This window comes from Hyposmocoma kahamanoa, unplaced genomic scaffold (assembly GCF_003589595.1).
Source record: "Hyposmocoma kahamanoa isolate Upper Pololo Valley unplaced genomic scaffold, ASM358959v1 65, whole genome shotgun sequence".
NCBI lineage: Eukaryota > Metazoa > Arthropoda > Insecta > Lepidoptera > Cosmopterigidae > Hyposmocoma > Hyposmocoma kahamanoa.
In genome coordinates this window covers 10094517-10118707 of record NW_020653853.1, presented here as the reverse complement: position 1 = coordinate 10118707, position 24191 = coordinate 10094517, and the positions used below count along the sequence as shown (strand labels likewise).

Here is a 24191-nt window from a genome sequence, read left to right as displayed (position 1 = left end):
GGAGGGTGAAAAAACTAGAAATATCATTGTATATTACAAGATATTTTAAGCTATTATTAGTAATATGTGTTCTATTTATTAAATTGCATAATGTTGGTTATATTATTTTGATTGACATTCATTTTTACGTGAATTGGGGCCGAGCTGTAGGCTACGAAAGGGGTCACAGGCTGTGGATAGTGAACGGCCACCAGATATGGTGGTTAGCTGCGTAAAGTGAATAAGTAGTCCACAACCACAGACGTATATCTCTTGTCTGTATCCACAATTGAAAAGCTGCAGCGTTATCAGGACGTAATGGGGAACCCAGTAGAATGAGTTTGCCAAATATAATACTACAAAAAGTTCTAGCTATGACAACGACTGTGACATGGCGAGTAAAAGCCGCCATTTTAAAAACTTTCTTGTGCTAGTACCGGCAGAAGGCGGTTGAAAGATTTTTAGAAACAACTTCTGACCGCATATCAGGGGGCGACCGATCAGCCGATGAATCCCGGTGCAAAAGGCAAGCGGGAAACCACTGCACAATATTTTCCGAACATGTAGCACGATTGAGTGGTGGAGGCTACGTCGGCAAGAGCCTGGCTTTTAAATAGGTTGGCTCTTAAATAGAAATGTCCAAAAGTAAACAACAACGACTTTCGATTTGAATTTTGTTTGCTAAGCAAAGATAAATTTATCCTCTTTGTAAATTGACTGTACAAAATCTGTATAATATAAAGTAGTACAACATTTAAAACGATTCTGTAAAATAAAATACAATAAGTACTAAATTAGATTAACGTGGTTTGTTAATTTAAGATTAGGTAAAGCTATGAAAATACAATTTTTAAAACTAATAATCTAACTGTACAATGGCAGTGTATTGTTATAATTGTATCTCTAATATCCATGTTATAATTTACTAAAAATATACCAACAGAAATATGTATACTTATATGTAAAGCAGGAAAAAGCTAGGTAACTAAAGAATTTATCGAAATTTAAAAAATATGTCAAGGTAATTTACAAATAACCTACAATTAAAAGCGATGGTTTGTCATTGTTAATTGTATTGAAATTCTCACCCATGAATTTTCTTTCATAGGCGAAAAACAGCTCTAATGAAAGTTGGTATCTATTATGAAAATATTCAATGACAGTACGACACCAAACAAAGTTTTACCTGCATGAATTGTCTTCTATAAGTATTGAAGGCCATACGTTTATGGACACCTACATAAAATATGAAAATTCCCATTTGAAATAGAACCTCTCTCGTCTCCATAATGTTTCATAAAAATCAAAATGTGACAATTTATGCAAGACCTTGTGGCCGTTCGTGAAATGATATCAAAAACTTTTTTAAGTTAAGGGTTACATCGACAGACACAGCATGAGGGGAACAGAAACCAGTCCATGAAGATTCCAGCGCAATCATCACTTGGATCATACGCCAGTAACCGGTGCCACTTGTATTTTTGTTCACAGCCGCAGTCCCCGGAACATCTTGACGTAGATTTTGTACTGAAATGAAATAAATAAAAATTGTATTATTAACTTTTTTAAAAGTTACATTACGTTTAGTTTCTTAATTGTTTGTTATCTCTCTAAACCGATAGTTTTATCCTCCTAAGGCGCCGAGGATATCAAAACGTAGGTATGTATCACTTATTAGCGGGTTTTACACAGACACTCTTTCGTGCGTGATACAGCAAAGACGTTGGAAGGAAGAGGGAAAGGCCGCGCGATTGTGTTCGTCAGTCGTGCGCGCTATCGCGAATATCCTTCACATTAACAATTTCCCAGTAAACATTTACATTAGCGCTATATAATGGACCATAGGGTATCTAAAAATACTTATTATTATTATTATTATTATTATTAGGTAAAATGTTATAAAATTTAACAGGCATTTTGTTATTTACTCCAGTAGCAGTAGAGCTCCTCTTATGAGAGTTCGTCCAGGGAAGTACTGCCACCTTGCCTATTTCTGCCGTCATGCAGTAATGTGAGCATTACTCCGTTCCTGTTTTGAAGGCTAAGAGTGTCGGTGAAATTACAGGCACATGGGACTTGTCAACTTATGTCTCAAGGCGACGGGCGCAGTGGCAGTGATCCTCAGATCTTTGTGATTTAAACTGATTGCAATTGTTCTGCATAGGCGTGTCCCTTACCATTAGAATATCATTTAAAAAAGTAAAAAATGGTACCTGCATACTTCTTGATGAATGGCCTGCTCAAAATGCATAGTGTTCACTATGGCCCGGAGTTTCATCGCCGAGTTCAGTGCCCAATACGGTGTCATGATCTCTGTCTTACTTTCACATGCGTCCACCCTGAAATCGAAACCATTATATATCTCTCACACAGTTCTAAAACGTTCGAGTTTAGAAATAGCTCATGGGTAGGTATATTAACCTGATTAAAAAGTGTCACAGTTTCCACGTTCTATTGACTGGTTTTTATTGTACTTATGATAGTGCGAAAGCTGTGACAATTGTATGTTTATGTTGTTATTTATTTTATACCCCATAAATTATCTATAAAATTGTGGCTTATAATTCATCAATAACTGTCTTGTTATTTTTGTTTTAACCGTAGCTTTAACCTATTATTTTTTTCTTTTTGGCGCTAAGGTCGACTGATAGAGAATAGGCATATGAAATTAGGTCCGCCATTTGTACTATATTGTACTGTACTAAAATGTTTAAATAAATAAAGCCATGGCAGCGGCGACACCACGTCGTTCATCGCGGAAATCCCATCCTATTTCGAAAATCTCGTCTAAGTGTACATTTGATAGGTACTGGCAAAATGGTTCCCTGATCTGGGGTAGACAAAGTTGCCCTAAAAGGGGGCATTCATTATCTCTATTGGAGTCCGCCGTGCCGTCCACCGCATAATGCAGGATTATCAATGTAGTCGCAGCGAGCAAGCCATCCAGTAATCCTGCAATGCGTCCTGTGCGACTCTATACGTGGGCCATACGCAGGATAATATGTGAGCAGGCTATTGACTGCGCGGCAGACTGCCTGCAGTCAGTGAATGGGTCGTTTAAGAAGAAAAGTGTCTTCGTAAGTATTAAGCTCTGAGTGGCACTGTAACTGTGATGGACAGGCGTGTAGCTTACCATCAGGCGCACGATTTGTTCGTCTCGTCACTTGATGTTATAAAATATATATATATATACTTGTCTGTTTCTGACAACTGGCATTCCGCGTATGTAATTGGATAGATCATCAACCCATTATACGTTTCACTGTTGGGCAAGGGTGTCCTTAAGGAAAGGCTTTAAGATTCTAGTTCGTGACGCTGGCCCCATGCGGGTAGAGGACTTTAGTTAATTAGATACATGGGTTTTATAAATGTAAAATGAAATAATCTCAGTACAGAGTACTAAAAAAACCGACCGTAAAAGTATGTGGAATTACATTTATTTGTCAAGTTTTATTGAAATATACCCTAGTTCGTTACTATACAGGACTTGACATAAAAATAATAAAAATCGGTTCTCACTACTCAAAGTATATTGAGAGAGAAAAACGCCTTGAGTTGGAGAATAGCAAAACCAACCATTAAAATAATTGCTCCTTAAGTGAAATTTAGGCGCTATTTGTAAAAATGAATGTTCATGCGTGAACAGCCACCCTTAGGGTGGATGATTCGTGGGGCGTAAAATTTCACTAAGAGAGGGGGGGGGGGGGCGAACTTTAGATTTACGTCTGAAGTGGTTTCATCATATGAAAGTCATAAAAATAGGAAAAACAAATACTTATACGCGATTTGGATAGTTTCATTTCGTATGTGTAGATAACAATCGCGAAAACCTAAGAACTCGATAATAATTTGTAAAAGGTGCATGAAATAAATTGTGTATTTGTGAAAATGTACCACTCTCCTATTTAAGCATAAAAGTTATCGACTAATTTCTCTCCTCTCTCCTGAAAAATTCTCATTTTCGCAGATACGGCCTATTGCACAAAAGGGTGCAATTTATCGAGGCGTTATATATTGAATCTTGATATCATTGTCCTCAAAATTAAAAATTAGTTGTTTATGGCGAGCGTTCTTCAGTATTTAATTTGACTAGTCAACGAAAGAATGTTTCAATGTCGAGAAACTAACAAATCAAGTGCCATGTACAAGGTAGCAATGAAGCTACTCATTGATGGACCTTGTTCCGTTACTCTGGGGATGATATTCGAAGAAAAATGTTACAGCTTGATTAAAAATGTGTCCTAGTAATTTTTTTAAGAGTTTCCACGGTTTACCCCGTACCGCCTGTTCTTAATTTCTTAATTAATTTTGGGTAAAATTTTTCATTTTGCGCGACAGTGCGCTGCAACCGATTCGTATTCCGAACCCGAGAATAATCTGGGTTTGTATAAACAAACCCAGAAAACTTGGACACATTTCGGCTGTTGCTTGAGTTTAAGTCCATTTCGAATCCGAGAAAATACGAATATCGCTCGTACACCGAGAGATTGGAAAAAAAGATAAAATGACACCTGTGACATTTTGGACCATCATTTTTCGGATTCGGAACGGATACGAATCGGATGTAGTGCGCAAATGCTTTTAAGTTTTCGAAGCCACCTGATTTCTTCGTTTCATGACACTGATATTTTGAAACTGAAAACCGCTCGTTCCGCATCTAGCGACTGTACAAGCCATGGATCTTTGTTTTTTTTTGTAATATTCGACATACCTGCCAGTACTATTAACATTCTGTGGATTAGGTAGATTGGTATTAGACGCTTGTCGAACATGGCGGAAGTAAGAATCGCCCGAGTGCACGTCAGGCACCCCTGGCGCTCGCCGCACTCTGTTCCCACCAGGTACCGTGAAAGAACCGTACATCCGCTTTATCAAAGCCTTGTTTTCGTCTATGAAATTCTCGATTTTATCTCTGGAATTTAAAACGGAAATATTGTTATACACATATTATCTATATTTTATGAGTAATATACGACTTATAATTAATATTAACTACGCGTAAGTATTAACTATGTGTAGAAAAAAGTTCTGCAAAAGATTTTTAACGTATTTTTAATAAATTATTGCCCGTAGGAAAATTTAAGGGCACTGTTTTGCACAATGGTGATAATTTTTTCAAAATGCGAAGTATACATTAAGTCTACAATATTTATTAATAGCAAAGTATGTAATGTATGTAATGTCTTCATTTATTTCAATTAGAAAAAATGTATACAGACAATGTAAACAAGAAACAGTGAATACAAACATTTTTTTCAGATAATAAAATTACAGTAAGAAAATATTGATGAGAATTGATGAAAAATTACATTTATTTAGAAATGATATGGTAATATGTACTTATTTTACAAAAGTTTAAGTGTACATAATGTCTGCAACCTCTGTTTCTTTAGGTTTTTCATAGTGCAAGTTTTGAAATATAGAAAATATGTAAAGACAGAAAGTTTTTATATAAGTGAATACTACAAGTAAAGGAAACGCAATAATTACATAAATTTAGTGAATATGTTTGAGAATTTATTTAATTGTTGTTGTTGTTGATGTTGTTATTATTCATTTATTTGAACGGAAAGTGAAAAACAAAATGTTTGCATTTCCGAAATTTTCCAGAACAATACTTTTGTGATATAATAATAGGAATGTCGTATTATGACCTTCCAGGTTAATAGTAGAATAGCTACCCTATTCATGCTTATTCTATAAATAGCTTAAGTGCGGTAATAAGAAAACCAGTCCAAATAAAATATGCAATAATACTTACAAGGGATAAGTGTTCCCAGCGGTTGGACAATAAAGTTGATAATTCCGCTTAACACATGGCACGCCTCTGACAATTTGACCTTGAAGCTCGTAACCTAGCGCCAGAGAGAGTGCTGTCCATAGGATCTGAAAGACGAAAGATGGCAGCAGTCAAAATAAAGGTCACATGAATAAACAAATACAACCAACAGCACATGGGGTTTACACTTTGGACCGTCTTAACGTATGTGGTTTGTAGTTGAATATCGGGAGAGTAATACAGGTCACACCGTGGTCAAAAAATCATGCAATTAGTGATAATTGTTTTGAATAACCATGACATTGGTTCTAAAAAAATATAAATAATGGCTTAAATACTTTATTTGTAAGTCAATGGTTACTATTGAAACTTAATTGTAAATACGGCAAGCCATTGTCATGACGTACTTGTTACGTTAATGAAATTATAATAATAATATAAATAATGTAAAACATATTCAATTATTAAGATAATGTAATTGTTGCTGTTTCATTTTTCTTTCAAGAGGTTATTATCGATGACCCTACAGCTTGAATTGACTCCACTCGTTTATGACAACCGAAGAAGAAGTCTAATAGAATGTAATGGACTGAAGACTTGACTTTTACATATCTACCTAAAACTAGCAAAAGAAATATTCACCACCATTTGGCTGTATGGTGTTCAACCTTTGTCTTTTCGTAAACGGAAAGAAATTAAAAAGCAATAATTACTAAAAAACTTTGCCGTTCCTAAACAAGTTTTCTTGCATATTTTAAGCACAGAGTTCTTATTAAATTTCTTAAAATACGTGCACACGTAGAGTAGTAATAATAAAATAATCTTCAGTATGTTGATTTGTTTTTAATTTTAATCTCAATAAACATGATATATTTTTTGCTATTAATATTTTATATTGGACAATATATGACTAATACTTTCTACGGAAATTCAATTTCCATTTCCTTACGTGTATCCATACACGTTGATTCACGTGACTGTACTGTATGTCCTTTATGTTTATATTTTGACAAACGCTGAAGAAAATCTACATCCGTGATAAAATACGTGACATAACCGCTTATAAACAATTAATAAAAAAAATCTCGATCAACTGTCTGGTAACAATTGAAACAGTTAAAAACTATATTAAAAATCCAAATCATTCGTCATGAACTCACTGTTTTCCGGCAGCTTAGTAAATCCATGTTGTCTATAAGTTCCACGATGGATTTATTTTAAACGTTTAATTAACATAGGTCGTCTTATGTTCGAGTACACTAATTAACTGAACGAATTCGTAGCAAGCCACCCGTAACCACCGAAAAAAATTTAATTCTTAGTAAAACACTACACAATGGTTCACGTTCGAAAGCCATATCGCAAGATCCCTGATTGACCGCCGATAACATTACGTTAATGTCTTTTAAATGTTTAATGTTTTAAATTGTTTTTATTGAGCAGTTATTGAGCTGGTACTTAATGTTCATGTACTGGTGTACGGGCAAATATGCGACGCATTTAGCCTAACTTGTGGGCATTGAAATTCAATTTGCATGCGGTACAGTCATAAACTCTACTTTTTACGAATGAGTATCGATATCTTAGAGGATTACGATTTACCGAGCATGTCGAATATAAAGTGTGCATGAGACTTAATAATTAGAACTGCGATGATTTATGATATTTTTGATTGCGTAATTTATTAAAATAGAAAACTAGATCGTGTCATTAATTTAGCAATATCTCGTTATTTAGCAATTCAAAAGTAATTCACTATTTTAGACGCAACTGTGTCAATAACCTTGCACGATACGAAATAAATTTGCATACATTTATTTGTAAGTAAAAAATCTAAATAGTTTTGTGGCGTCTCCATCTTCTGTTCTGGCGCCTATAGTTCTTTGCAAATGATTTATTGCTAAATTTTATGTCTCTCGTTCGTGTTTTGCATACGCAATTGTCCGTTAATTAAGTTATTACAGTCATTTATTATGTTTTAATTAACATTTGAAAGATACTTATTAACAATATTTTATTTCTAACTTTGAGGAGAAAGAGTCTATTATTATCTAAATTATTACAGAAACCTCAAAATATCTTAAGATGCGTCATCCGATCGTGACGGGTGTGCATCGCTAGTGACCAGTAGTCGCTTAAACTTAAACTCGGTCGGGTTGTCTCAAACTAATTAAAGAACAGCCTTCGGTCGATTATCGCAGCGTCTTATGAGCCTCGTGTTATGAAACACATCAATTTCCACATAGAGCACAGAATAAACATGATTAATTCACACGCCACTGTCAACTCTGTCTTTAGATAAATTTTGCAACTTGAAACCACCCGTATAACTGGAGTCACGAGACTATAAAAATGGTGTGTAGTAAATAATATAAATAAAGTTGTTTCATTACCATAACCATTATAAAGGGTAGGTACGGTAAGTTAGTATCAGGCACAAAAAACTAATTCTATGTAACTCTGTATTGACAGTGTTAAACTTAATATATGTAAATAATAAATAAATATTAGGAAATATCATATACGTTGCTCTGACCCCAAATTAAGTGATGTGAATACATACAGGCATAATATAAAGGCTTGATGTGACTAAGCACCACTAAGTGCGGTAACATAGCGAGGAAGGTGAATGTTCTTAGTTCCTTTGCTTAAACATAAAGTAGGCGAATCTGGTAAATAGTTCACGTATACATTTTATCAGCGCCCACGCATGACTGTGACTAACCGGCCGCGCCGCCGCGCCGCCGCCGCCAGCACCGCCGGCTGCTCGGACGTTTCCTCCGGTCCTACGCTCTCGTAATTCTAATAAGTCTCGCTGTGTAGTTAAGGGTTTTATTGCGAATACTTCGGTGTCTACGATGTAAATTTAAGTTATACACTAATTTAGGTGTTGTAACTTCGTGTGAAGATAGATTTCAGAGTCATTTAGAATTGTATCTCTGAGTACATTTTTATTATTTGTTTTAAAATTTGGGAAATAATAAAATTCCGAAAAACAAATGAAATTGCAGCGAACCAAGGATAACTTTAGTTAAAATAAGTTACTGAAAAATAAACACAGAATATACCAACAAAATTACTCATATTTAGCAAACAATCAAAAGTTGTTCAAATCGCAATTCTATGAAAACAACTATACTTCAGAATAATACTAAAATTCGGAAAAAAAAACTAAGTTACCGATGTATGTCATATGTTGTCAAGCGCCAAAATTTATGAAATTTGTAAGCTAGGTCGCTTTTAAATTTGTAATAGGTAATTTTCGGTAAAAAATTGCTAACAATAATTTTCGGTAAAGTATAAGTAAATTGGTAGAGCAGTATCACGTCAGCGAGATTTTTCGAAACTTTCAGTATTTCATTCGGTTGTTTCCATATTTTTATTTACGCTAAAGGTTTTGGTAGCTCAGTAAAAAGCAAAATAATATTATAATAATAACAATACACTAACATTTTTAGAAAATTATATTTTTACATATTTTTCTAACAAGATCACACAAAATTGCGATAAATCTAAACCGCATTAACATTTACGAGTAACCCAGCATAAACTTTGTTACAGTGATGAGTTTATGAAGGGAACAAAAGGTATATTTTATTTTATTGTATACACATAAGATTAGAGATTTGAGAGCACATTCGACTAATTGTATTATAGGCAATAACTTTGTAAATATTGAACGTTTTTTTTTATGATACCAAGTCACGGGACGAGCAAGTCTCGCGCCTGGTGGTAAGCGACACGCCCATCCATAGCAGTTGCAGTGCCACTCAGAACTTTAAATCGCCAAAATCCTTTGGGCACTGCCGGTCACTCTGAGACATAAATTGACAAGTCGCATGTGCCTGTAATTTCACCAGAACCCTTACAACTTTGTCCACAGCAATATCCATAACACAATTATTACGCTTTATTTTATAATTTCCTTTTTCATATGCAAATCCGTTATTTGTCCAATGTACTCAAATTGTTTAAATTTTAGTAGCAGTAGAGCTCCTTGTGAAAGAGGTCGTCCAGGGAAGTCCTGCATCTTGCCTATTTCTGCCGCCAAGCAGTAATAAGCGCAGGGGCACTGCCCCTCAGATCTTAGCAATTTAAAGCTCTGAGTAGCACCGCAACTGATATGAACATGCGTGTCGGTTTTGTACCTAGGCGCACGACTAAAAAAAGTCCGCTTCTTATAATCTGTATAAATATATATATATGTATATATATATATATATAGATTTGCTTTTTTGGTCATACAATTTGCCTATTCATTCGACATAAGTCTGCTTCACGGGTGACCAATGTTTGCATTATTTATACCGACGATACGCATTTTATACTTACATAAATTACATTTATTTACAATTGTATGGATATTACGGCGAATAAGAAGCACCAGATGTTCGATAACAAGAAAACCTACTTGAATATAATTTGAATCGGTAAATACAACTTGAACCCTATAACGAACGTATCGTAGTTGCCAACTTATTAACTAACTGCGTCCGTGGCCGAACGGTTACCATGCTGGACTGCCACGCAAAGGTCACAGGTTCGATTACCGGGCCGGGAGAAATATTTGTATGACCTACATTTATTTCTCTCGTGAGTTTGGGTGTAATTTGTGGTTGTCTATGTGTGTGTCCATGGCACCCGCGACACAGGGTTTCTCTAGTGCGGGGCTATGTTGATTGTGTGCGTTATTATTATTATTATTATCTAAAAATACAAAATGTTACTTGTTCATGTGAGATTTTGGGGTGCGTACAATTTGCATATAAACATGTGAAGTATTTTTCGCGGTAGAGCCTTTCGGGATTAACCATACTTAACGCAAAATCGAAATATCGGAATAGCTTTAGTTAAGCAAGTTAAAAAGCTTTTTTAGTAACAGTAACGCCCCTTGTGAAGTACGTATGTAAGTTCGTACTGGGAACTACTGCTTATCTAACCTATTTCTGCTGACAAAGTTTTGAAGGGAGCTGGTGATTACAGGCACGTGGGAGTTACTTGTGTCCTAAGGTGACGTAATTTAAATTAAGTTATTATAAGTTGTTTTAGTAACCCTTCTATTATAAATGCTATGTACACCGTAATTGTCATATATATCAGATGTAATTCCGTATGTTGAATGTTGAAATGTTGTAATATATATGATGTGGTAGTACTTAATAAATAAATAAATAAAGGTGATAGGCGCAGTGGCAGTACCCCTAAAATCTTTGTGAGTTAAAGCTCTGTGTGGTATGGCAACTGCTATGGATAGGCGTGTCGCTTGCCACTAGGCGCACGACATGTTCATCCCTTCATACGTAATCGATAACGCTCGGGTCGCCAACGCGAAACGCACAACGTCTTTTTCATTATTGCTGCACGGACAAAATTTTTGAGAACAGCTCAAGCCGATTCCGCTTTATTAAAGTATATTCGAAATGGAGCCCGCAAAGAATCTTTATTTGCAGAATTATTTGCGTTTCGTGGTTGGTTATTAGCGCAGTCATCGCAAAAAGTGTAAATGTGTACTATAGATTTTAAAGTTTTCGTGGTTATTCACTAAATGATTATCACTAATTACCGGTTTCTTACTTAAGATGCCAGTACTACCCTGGACGAACTCTTTCACGAGGAATTCTACTGCTACTAAATTGTTGTACTAAGGCGGTTAATGTTCTTGTTTTTTAAATACCGACTAGCTTTTAATTCGTCATTTTGATCCAAGTCCTAATTTATGTTATTTACATGTATGCTGCTTTAGCAACAAATATGTGTTCTATTGTATTATTCTATTGCTACAGGCCATCGAGTATATGTATATAACCAGAAATAGAGACGAAATGTCATTTAATTTGTTTGAAAACTATTCTGCCAAATCATTACGGTGACAACTGCGCTACGATTGGCCAGCCCGAATCCAAAACAATTGACGGGTGTCGTCAATTGTTTCACTTCAATTCGACAGGTTTAACTTGAGCTTTGCTATAATGGACAAAAATTGAAAAATTACGTACTTAATTTATTATTACGTATATAATAATTACCGATGAAATGTGATTCCGTTTGTTTTGTAATTAGATGTTTTGCTGTTTTTACCACACCACGGGATGGAACAGCCCCCCATTGTTAGAGATATTATCTTTATTACAATAAATACAGAACATTTTTGGAATATACGGAGACGTACACACAGGTCAGTTGTTGGCGCTGTACTATTTCAGCTTTCTAATTTGTGATTTCCGCGCAAACGAGAGTTGATATTTAAGTGATATAAGGCCCATTTGCCCGATGAGTTTTGCCAGAAAAGGATTATTTCGTCTCTACATCTGGTTTTGTCCTCGATGCTACCGGCTTACTGAAAAATCAGTGCTGTGGTAAGTTACTGCAGCATATGCTGAGATAAGGCTCGTATTGGCCTGACGCCGCAACACAGACCATACTAGACTATTTACTTTGCACCTTTATTATAATTTTAAATGTAATTATATGTCAAATAATTATTTGTATGCAATCTGCTTTTAGAGTGGTTTTGTGTTGTGCCAATAAAAGTATGTCTATAAATAATAATTACATATGTTTAACATTATGTCACAACATATTTTTAGAAATAGTCAGAGCTTTCATATTTGAGTAATTACCGCTTTAGCCGCGAAACGACGTCAGACAGAGTCACTCAGGAAAATATGAATTTTGTTGCTTTGTCTATGATTTTATTTGTTGCTTACGCGTAGGAAGGTATATAGAGATAGGTACGTGTGGCGTACTATAAGTTTTCGGAATGAATAAGAAAAAAAGAGTAACAATGGTCAGAAATGAATTTATTGTTTCTCAAAATATTCTCCGTTAGCGTTAATGCACTTTTTCATACGATTGAACCATCTTCCAATGAACCATCACCTCTGAAACATATTTTTCATACTCTTCGACCGCCTCTTCAGGTGATGAAAAGCGTTGACTAATCGTTAACTGGTTCTTAATTTTTGGAAATAAATAAAAGTCACAAGGTGTCAGGTCGGGACTGTACGCGGGATGGCTCCTATGGTCAACGTTGTTCACCTTCCAAAATTCATTTGTCTGTCAATAACTTCCGGTAAACAAATGATAGTGTACCAATCACTATTCACGGTACAACGTTTCTCCAAAGCAACAGTAACCACGTGTCCAGTTTTATTAAAAAAAGAAGCAATCATCCACTTAGAGGCTGCTTCCACTTTGCACGCGCGCCATTTTGGTTGGCTCATCTCGAAAGACCCATACGCTGCTTTGTTTTGGGATCATAACTATAAATCCATGTTTCGTCACCTGTTACTATTCCCACACCAAATTTGACGCCCCTTCGTTGAATCTGGTAAGCATAGCGTTGCACCAAGTGACGCGATCCGTTTCTTGAGCTTCAGTCAAATTGTGTGGGATCCACCGAGATCACAGCTTTTTCACACCCAAATGTTTGTGTAATATTGATTGTATTTGACTCGTGCCTATACGTAAAGATGTCAGAATCTCATGTTATATCACATGCCTTTCTGTTTTGATCATACGGCGCACAGCATCAATGTTTTGGTTGTTCACAGCAGTGGACGGGCGACCATCACGAACTAATTCTAAAATGACGCCATAATGTAAAAACAAGTGACAGTCAGATGAAACAAATTGTATTCTACAGCCAAAGAGTTCCATTTTCAAATATTGTAATTACTTTTTAAATATTGTTTATGTAAGTGGCCAGTTCCCGAAACTTATAGTGCGCCCTATGTATAATGACAAAACAAAATTTTATATATATTCATCTACGCGAAAAGAATTCATATGAGACAACAAGGTATGTTATGTTGGGATTACAATTTATAAATTGGCACTTTATACATTTGTGATAAAGCTTAAGTAAATGTAAAACTCATATAAATTCATTACTTAATTACTTGGTTATTACTTAAGAAAATAAAGCTATAAAAATGATTCGAATATTTTAACTTAGTATTTTATAATTATATCAATTATTTAAGCCTACGATTGGCCTTCGATATGTATACATAACGTGAACTGTAATTACGTTCGCAGTTTGTGTAGTACTAAACGTGCCTACAGATTTGCTCCATTTTTTGACGATCGACACATGCGATCACACAATGAGTAAATTTGTAAGCAAGAGACGTTCGACATGGTATTTTTTATTTCGATCAACATGTGTGATCAAACGAAATCATGCAAAAAGCACATCGACATTGCATTTTTTGTAGCTCGGCTACCTTATGGAGAAGGTTAAACTAGCTAACTTAACTTAGTAGTTGCATGCAACCAACTATGCCAACTAAGGTAACTTAGCTCGCTTAGCTCACGTAGTTGCATGCAAAGCTAAGCTAAGAAAATACGTAGTAAGTAGTGACTATGAATATGTGCGGGGGTGAAAGGCGGCAAAAGGGCGACATATGTATTTTACATAGCTAGCGGAATTGTTGGGTTAGTTTAGTTAGCTCGGTTAGCTTAGGAGGATATCCCCCCAAAAAAAAGTTCGCGGTGTGAACCGAAGTATGAAAAGATGCCCCGGCTACGTGAGTTATGCTAAGTTAGCTTCGCTTCGTTCGCGGTGTGGTCTGCGCTCAAAAGGTACATGATTAATCTAAAACAACAAGTATTTACCGGATTTTTTTACTGGAATTTGAAATTTTGGGACTATAATTTAACGGGAAACCTAACAAACCATGATTTTTATTTATTACCAGTAGAGCTCCTTGTGCAAGAGCTCGTCCAAAGAAGTACTACATTACTTAATTCCGCTGCCAAGCAGTAATATGAGCATTACTGCTGCAAGGGCACTGCTGGTGGAGTGCCATAGGATAGTAATGTCGTAGGGAGAGTGGTAGTTTCCGCAGCCAGCGCGCCTCCATAATCTTGCTTAGTGAGTGTAAAGTTCAGGAGTGCAAAAGGGTAAAGAACTAGTGGTAATAAATCCAGTTTTATAAATATGTATTCCGGTTTCAACAATATTTATGATCTTTAAAACGTCTGGTAAACGTCTCAAAAAAATAAGAAAGGAAGACGTGTTCGCTGCCGCGATTTGGCAGGGAGTGACGATGGAACGAAATAAAATCAGAATGCGAGGCAAAAGAACTATGGAACAATTCAAAATTTAAATTTAAATACGAGTGGCCAGGAACGGAGAAAGGCGATAAAAAGGTGGGATGACGATGCAAGGAGGTGACACCGTCACACTGCTTTCCGGTTTTGAGGGGTGCTAGTGAAATTACAGGCACATAAGACTTGTCAACTTATGCCTCAGTGTGACAGGCGCAAACGCAGTGTCAACTAACTTCATTCGTAGAATATTGAAATTTCTCTATTGAAAAGTTGTAATTTTGCAGATGTGGCCTTATTAAACCAATAGTGCAATTTAGAGATTGGTATACAAAGAGTATAGCATGCGAAATTATTAAAACAAATGGCCATCGCTGCAGCTAGGTTAAGCTAACACACTGTTTGAGAAGACAAGACAAATTGTAAGTCGCGTGCTTCAATCGCTCTATGTAAACATTGCATTTGCCCACAAGTAAACTGTGGATGTTGTACTAAACAGTACCAAGGCAAATGTACTCAGAATAATAAGACAGTAATAATTGTTAATGCTTACTTGTATTGACGAAAAACAGTTTTACGTAGCTATTATAGATATAGTACTAAAGGTAGGTAGGTATTAACGCACACACTCCGCATAGCCTCGTACTAGGGAAACCCTGTGTCAGAAGTGCCATGGATACTACAAACTATAATTATAAATGCAGGCCATACAAATATTTCTCCCGTCACTGCCAAAGCGCCCGTCACCCTGAGGTATAAGTTAACAAGTGCCATGTGCCTGATTTCACCAGCACGGTAATGCTCACATTACTGCATGGCGGCAGTAGTAAGTAAGGTGGCAGTACTTCCCTGGATAAACTCTTTCACAAGGGGAGTTCTATTGCTACTGAAGTAAATAACAATGCTAATGTCACATTTTATAGCATTTTATCTAATTATTATTATTTTAAATGTAATATATAAGAACAACAACAACGCACACACTCATAGCCCCGCACTAAGGAAACCCTGTATCGCGGGTGCCATGGATGCACTCACAAATTACAAGACAACTACAAATTACACCCAAACTCACGAGAGAAATAAATGTTGGCCATACAAATATTTCTCCCGACACGCGAATCTACACGGGATACTCTGCAAGGCAGGTCCGCATGGTAACCGTTCGACTACGGAGGCAGCATATTAGATAAATAATTATTAAAAATAAATATTTTTTGTGAAAATAGAATATAAATTTCGATACATGGACATAATTGTATTATTGTACTTATTTTATTATTCGATTTGTACATTTTACAACATGCATCAGAACACATTGTAAGCAGTAGGTACGGTTGGCAACACGCTAAGTTATTAATATTACGAAACTCTATTAGAAAAATGTACCTTCTTATATTGTTATTTACATAACATTCAAATTCGCTGTATTAAAAAGTAATTATCTGTGCATTTCCACAACATTTTGTGGAGTCTTAAAATATATTAATTAAATATTATATTTTAAATTAATTACAAAATAATTTACATTTTGATATAATGAATAATAAAGTCAACTTACTGGTATTTGGTAGAAAGACCCATTGTTGACGGTGGGGTAGGAAGTGAGGGGTACGACGGGCACCGTGCCGTTGCGCAGGAGTATCGGGCCCTGCAGCGGCGTCACCGCTGGCCCGGAGCCTAAAACAATACTCTATTAAAAATATGTTATTATAAGGAAGTAAAAACATTCCATATTACGTAGATAGTTTATCCGATGTACCCTGTCTGAATTTAAAATTAAAATAAACAATATTAAATTACCTTCTCAATAAAAACTATTTTCAGTTAAAATTGTACTGACTAAAGTAAGTTATAAGTTGTAAGTTGTCAGTATTTTTTAGAAATAATCCTGTATAAAGGATTATTTATAAAAAATACTGACAATTTCGCAGCACTATATTACTAACATCACAAACAATAACGTTTGTTCCATGACTTTTTACAAAACATAATAAATTTACCTATAAACTTTTAAGTTTTTGTTGTATCTAACACTTTTTAGATCTGTATATTCTGTCTGATCTGTGTATTTAGTTAAATAAGTTCAAATCTAATGTCCGACTCCCACCTCCAAGCTGCACATAGATTTATCTATTTAAATCTATTTACTTTTATATGAAAGTATAATCTGATAAATTATTCAAGTCATGAAACAAAAGATTGGTTATGTACGCGATAAACGGGTGAAGGTCTTCATGTTGGAGATACCATCTACAAAGGGAACTAACTCTAGGGAAGAGGACATAGACATCCGCATTCAGACGATATAGTGCAGTCCTACACAAAGTGTTGGTATCCAAGTTTCTTAGCCGTCCAGCCAAAATCCGGATATTGCAAAACCGTCATAAGGCCGATTCTCACTTATGGTTGTGAGGTTTGGACACTCACACTTAAAGAAGAGAACAAACTCCTGGTGGCTGAGAGAAAGGTTCTACGGAAAATATTAGGGTCCGTCCAACGAGAGAATGGTAGCTGGAGAGTCCCTAACACCGAAATAAAAGAGCTCGTAGCCCAGACAAACATCATCGGCGAAACTAAAGTGCATATACTTCGCTGGCTCGGCTATTTAGAAAGGATGGGAGAGGATCGGAACGTGAAGAGAGCTTATCTGAGTCGACCTACTGGTCGACACGCGACGCGCGAAAGATTGCACAGGACCGAAGAAAGTGGCAACATCTCGTTTCGGAGACCAAGATACAGTCACAGTCGCTGAATAAGGAAGTAAGTATAGACTCTCTCCCCTTTTTATTTTATTTTTTATATATGCAGACATGATTTGAATGTCTAATTGTTTTTGTGTTGTCCCTTTTTAGATTCTCATTGATCTCAACGGATCTCCGGCCGCCCAATCGTACACAGTCACACTATCGTAAAAAAGTCTTTTCAACTCTTTCATTGGCAGAATCATCGCGGAAAACTATGGAGCCATCGTAAAGAAATTGGAATTATCCAAATTATATTATTTGTTTAATGGTGAAAGATAATGTCGTGATAGAACCAGTATGAGAAGAAGACTGATTGGGACAACGTGGTAGATTGGTAGACTGCTGTTTTTAAGTTTTTTTCACCATATACTCAGTCATTTTCTTTTAACTACTTATTAAATTTATGTTCGTTTGACGCGCCCTGGGCAACAATCGGCGAATACCTAACGCAAATCCTTTTACCACGATGGCAAGCATTATAGGATATGCCATCGATACGACAAGAAGAAGACTCCTAAAAAATAATTGGTTCTCTCCAACCTATCTAGTTACAATTAGAGGAGATAAAGTAGACTAATTCTAACCTACATAATTGAAAATGTATTATACAAATTGCGGAGATTTATTGGTTACGTTTTCCATTTTTTTTTTCATAGCCCTGCACTAGGGAAACCCTGTGTCGCGGGTGCCATGGAAACACACTTAGACAGACACAAATTACACTCAAACTCACAAGAGAAATGAATTTTAGCAGCAGTAAAGCTCCTTGTGAAAGAGTTCGTCCAGGGAAGTATTAATGTGAGTATTACTACGTTCTGCTTTTGAAGGGTACGTAGGACTTATCAACTTATGTCTCAAGGTGACGAGCGTAGTGGCATGGCAGTGCCCCTCAGATCTTTGTAATTTAAAGCTCTGTGTGGCACTTCAACTATTATGGACAGGCGTGTAGCTTATCATCAAGCGCACGACTTGTTAATCCCGTTACTTGATATTATTAAAAAAATGTAGGCCATACAAATATTTTTCCCAGCCCGTGAATCGAACCCGGGACCTCTGCGTGGCAGTCCAGCATAGTAACCGTTCGGCCACAGAGGCAGTTTATCCCTGTTTACAACAAAATTATCCTCTGTGACAATAAATTCATTCAAACATTATTAACATACACTTGTTCACACAAACGGTACCACTATATCAGAAAAGGCTACTTTAATAATATTACTTAAATGATATAATTACGAAATTTTTTTATAAACTACGGTTTGATGAGACTGGTTGACCGGTTTATAGCGTCAGTAACATTATACATCACCGTGTGGTCATCTTTATATAAAAAGCTACACGTGAATTCTAGTTCCGGTTACTGTTCCGAAATTCCGGCTTTATAAACTATAAGCTTACTTTTTGTTTTGTTTTTGTGGCTAACAGTACATTATGTAAAAAAAACATAGCATATCATTTTTGGATAATCAACATTATCTGATTTTGATTTTAGATAACAATTAAAGATTGACAAGTTCTAGTGTCGAATATTTCAATTAAAAAAAAATACTATTTTAATTTGAAAATCGATACCAAAAGATGGTTTCAGTGCTGTGAATCAAGACCCTAAGAACTTATCTACAACCCTGAATAATGTAATTTCAATTTTATTGGCGACTTAAGTGTGCTGTACATGAATATGTACAAAATCTTGTGCATTCTCCTTTGCATTCCACTTATCGATAAATGCCAATACGATATCGATTCGAACTATCAAAATACCACACCTATGGAGCTAGAACCATAGTTTCCTGCACAATGTTTTGAATCAAACAGTTTAGCCTAACAATTCCTAGTGGAGTATGTAAATTGCCGTGCAGATAATGAATTTAAGTCGTGCACAAAGAACTGGTCCATTGCAGCCGCCGACACCGTAAGGTCGGTATTTGAAAGGGCTGTCAGGAATATTTATGTAAGCCACTCGGTTTTCGTACTAAGTGAACACAACGAATGTAAATTTCGTGTGATATGACTCATACAATTGGTTCGAAAATCATCGAATTTATCATTATGATTTGTTGTCGTACTCAATTTGGTTGTGGTATTTTCGCACTAGTTTCATTCAAGGTTTGTAAAGTTGAACTGTTACTGAACTAAAATAATTATTATAATCATTATTATCTGATGATATTTCACTTCTTTTGTTCTGCCTTTAGAGTGAGTCAGAAAGAGGCGACATTGTTGTGTTACTAGAGAAAATATTTCACATGAAAATTAGTAGGTAGTACTCGTATGTAGTGACACAAACCTATTTTATCATACATAAATATTATCATACAAAATGATTTTAGGGCGATTCCGCACACTCAATCAAGCGATAGCACTTGTTTCAGTATTAGGATCATAAGTTACAGAAATTGTAAGATGCTTTACCTAAGTTTTTTGATCTGTTAACGTCATCATATATGAAAACTCACCACAAGGACACACCATCTCAACAAACCTACATCACATCACTGAAAGTCTTAACCCATCACGTCCCACCCGCAAAATCGCAAAACATTGTGTAACACATCACTTTATTGAATATGAATTGAACACACTCTCCTGTAACAAATTAAACAAGGTTGATGTCACACTAATAACTTTAACACGTAACCAAAGAGATTATGCGTAAGAGCGTAACATAAAAATCTGAATGCATTTGAAAAGAGTTGAAGTTTCTAAGATTTTGTTTATAGATATGCGACCCAGTCACGTATCATCAGTTCCAATGTGTCATCACCCTAATACTGCCAAAAAAATCGCCGTTTCGACTCTACTGCCCCTCTCTCAGCTTACTCTTGCGAGATTCTATTTTCGATTACGTCACATGAACCTGTACGTTGCAAAATAATATATCAACGATTCGGAGACAAAACGTAGACAAGTAAAGTACAAAAAATAAAAAATGGCTCTGTACGTCAACTCCGCACAAAATTTTTGAGATTAAAAGTTAAATGTAGCTAATGAGACCATTAATAAACCAGTAAATTATTAATCGCCAAATGACAATGTTTTTGCCAACTATCCAACCTGTTATGTACTTTGCAGGCAATAAATAGTTAACACAAATTCTCCAAGCAATAAATCAAGTTTTAAGCGTCACTTAACCAAGAAAGAAAGACGTCAGTTGATTGCAAGACAAGATTAGGAAATCAAAGGTAACATCAAACTTTTGTCAGGGTCAGCTCAAAGCTGCGTCTCAAATCAGAAAATCTTTATCCATGTACAATTTTTCGTACTAAAATCCTGTATACCTAGATAAAAAAGGGCTATGTGGTTCTTAAACTGGTCCAATTTTCAATGCGATGCGCTGCGCCCGAGTCGTGATAATATAAGTTCGAAAGCGAGTCGTGATAATATAAGTTCGAAAGTGAAACCAAGGTCGTTTCTCTCGAGGCTTTTAAAAGGGAACACATTTTCGTTGCTAGTAACACGTTAACACTTATGTTAATGGCTGTTTGTGAAGTCTCAAACTGGATAGTGAGGTAACACCTCTAGACGGTTATGGATGGTTATTGAGCGGACATGTTGTATACATTATTGTCAAAATTGTAACAGATGTATTTTAGGTAAAAATGTGATTCTTTTGAAGTAAAAGATAAGACAGAAAAAGGTTTCTTTCGTTACTTTTGCATTTGTAAGTTATTCTGATTCTCCAAGCCATGTTTTTTATTTAAAGAGCCGGGTCAAGGTCAAGGTCCTCAAAGGGTGTGACACCATGTGTGTAACGTAGTTTAGGATCCGATCTCAATCTTTATTGCCACTTAGGTTCACGATTTCGCAAAAAAATGGGCACATTCATCCTTTCAACTACCTTAGAATTGTCAAAACTTCATTTCTAGGACACAACACACTCATGTATCAACGTCTGCTGTAGACTGGACAAGTAGCCATTGTTTGAGGTGACATTGGCGCCCGGTACTAAAGCAATCAAAGGCCTCTGTTAAAGATTTAAGATAAAAGCTGCTCTACTTTGTACTACGTACATTTACTAGCTTGATATAATAACTTATATGAATACATTGTTTGATAGCAGGGATAAAAAGGTCTAATTTTATATAGAATAAAACGCTCTCCTCGTACGTTTTGTACCGTCCTCCAAGGCTAGAAGTGTGTACTGTCTACTGATAGTGGAAGTAAGTGGACCGATCGTGGCACTGCTTCAAGTGGACGTGAATATAAAATTATTTAATAGATAGCGATCTATCTCAAATATAATTTTATGCAGGATTTAACTGTGGCTTTATAGAGACTACCTTGAAATAGTATACAGTGCAGTTACCTGGCCCAGGAACATCGTCGTAGTAGTCATCATCGTAATCAAGGACAGCGTGAAGTTGTGTTTTCCCTCCAGAGCTGGCTGTTTCTACTTTCGTGAATCCCCGAGGACGATCGGATGGTTGCTGATTACTACCCCCACCAGGGCTGCCTGCAATCTTCGTTCCCGCCTCAGAATAAGGTCTAGACGGTAAAGGTGCAGGAGTCGTTGAAGGCCCAAAATTAAAATTATTAATATTATGGTTCAAGTTACTATCGAACCTTCGACTAGACGATTGCGGAGTTGTCGCAGGACCATATGGGGGATCCGCGAATCCTGGGTTATATGGTGGACGTCTACCAGTTTGCTCTGTTCTTCTTTGTTCGTAATCGTAATCACCGGTTGGATCGTGCACATATTGTCCTGTGTTATCATATTGTGGATTGACTTCTTGCACTCGTTGATTCTCTATCTGAACATCAAGTCTTGGGTGTTGTTGCTGATAAATTTGTGTATGTAAAGGTACGTTGTAGGGGTTATGTGGGACGTCGTCGTGTCGCGGATATTGGGTGTATTGATTCGGTGGAGGCAAGTAGGCGGCTCCTGCTCGCTTCCGGAGCTTTGACCTTCTTTGCGGTTGATTCGGAGACTGAAAAGGTTCATTTCCAGACAGCTGAGCGAATTCCTGTTGTTGTTCAGGCGAGTAAAGAAGATCGTCTAACTGAACATGAACGGGGGCTGGGGACACTGGCGGGAGATTCGGCGTTGCGGCGTTCGCCAGGGTAAAGTTCGCTAACGCCATAGTTTACTTAGTCATTGGCGCGAAATGTTAGCTCACTATGTCAATACGAGAGGCACTATTACGGCCACGGTTGCATAATCCCAGCGTGGGATCGTCTAGCGCGGCCGTCTTCTCATTGTCGGTACACCACTGCACTGATTCTGTTTCACTGACACCCTTCACACGCGGGAATCTGAAACAAATTGATAGTTTGTAATAATGGTGGATATTTTATCAATGTCTTTTTAACTAGGTTACAGGATACTTAGCGTACATAACTAAAGAATAATCGATGTCATTTTCAAATAAGGCATAATTGTGTTCGGCCGGATTTTCCGTGGTATGTCCATCCTTGCTGCAAATGGCAAACTATTTGAAAGGCACGAATCGTGATGATACTCGCAAGTGTTCTTTTGGGTATTTAAATCGGGGAAATCCAACTCCGAATGGGACTGGACTAAAATAGTGCTGCTAAGGTAGTTTTTTCTAATTTTATACAGTAGGTATTACGAACGTCCCAATTTGAATATATTGTGACGTATACTTGTGTGTTATAAGCTTATAAAGCTTAAGCTGTACTTTAAATAAAGCTTTAACTATAGAGTTCTTAGGTTTTCGCGATTGTTACACATAGAAAATGAAACTCTTTTTCCGGATTTAAATCGCGTATATTTGTTTATTCAGACAAATCGACATTTCGGGCCCCTTACGCGCGTTTATATATATATATTTCATTTAGTAAATATATATATATATAAAATATATATATAAAATATAATAAATATAATAATAGTTTCATTTAGTAAAGCTTTAACTGTTATAAACAGTTATATATGTAATAGTTGTAATATGTAAGCGAGTAGGAGAACAGTAGGTTTTGAGAGGTCAACGGTTTGAATCCCTGAGGCGGCATGTACCAATGAAACCCTTGGAAAATGGTCCCAATAAATAATATAAATTTATTGTACAATATCGAGTTCTTAGGTTTTCGCGATTGTTACACATAGGAAATGAAACTATTTTTCCGGATTTAAATCGCGTATAATTGTTTTTTCAAATAAACCGACATTTCGGGCCCTTTACAGGTCCCATGGTCACGGTTGACTGAGGTGGTACAGTCTTCAACCAGTTATGTCTAATATTGATGCAAACCACCCTATTTTTTCACTATAGTACTAAGATCCAATTTACTATGGAACAAAAGAATTGTGGTACTTTAGTTTTCTTAGATGTTTTAATTAAAAGAAATCCTAATAACACCTTAGGCCATACTGTATTTCGAAAGAAAACCCATACAGATAGGTATCTCAATGGTAATTCTCATCACCATCCTAGCCAGTTAGCTACCGTGGGCAAATCTTTGTTTCAGAGAGCACATGGTGTCTGCGACAGTAATCATCTGGCAGGGGAGCTTCAACATATAAAGCAAATCCTACATGCGAATAAGTTGAAGATTCCACGCCAATGCCACAGGTCCCGTGTGAAACCACCAACAGTCGAGCGAAGACCTGCCATCTTACCTTACGTGAGAGGTGTTACAGACAAGATCGGAAGAGTCCTCAGGCGCGC

At 36.4% G+C, this 24191-nt stretch overlaps 1 protein-coding gene across 1 annotated transcript; it reads right to left on the bottom strand.

Moving 5' to 3' along the window:
• LOC113231241 (protein spaetzle 3) lies at nt 1-22745 on the bottom strand. Its single transcript, XM_026465468.1, has 6 exons — nt 21866-22745; nt 16374-16492; nt 5741-5865; nt 4691-4891; nt 2193-2318; nt 1-1506 (listed from the first exon to the last, which is right to left on the bottom strand). Exons 1-6 carry the CDS (start codon nt 22641-22643, stop codon nt 1350-1352), a joined length of 1506 nt encoding a protein of 501 aa, XP_026321253.1. The 5' UTR covers nt 22644-22745; the 3' UTR covers nt 1-1349.
• Between the last annotated feature and the right edge of the window lie 1446 nt (nt 22746-24191).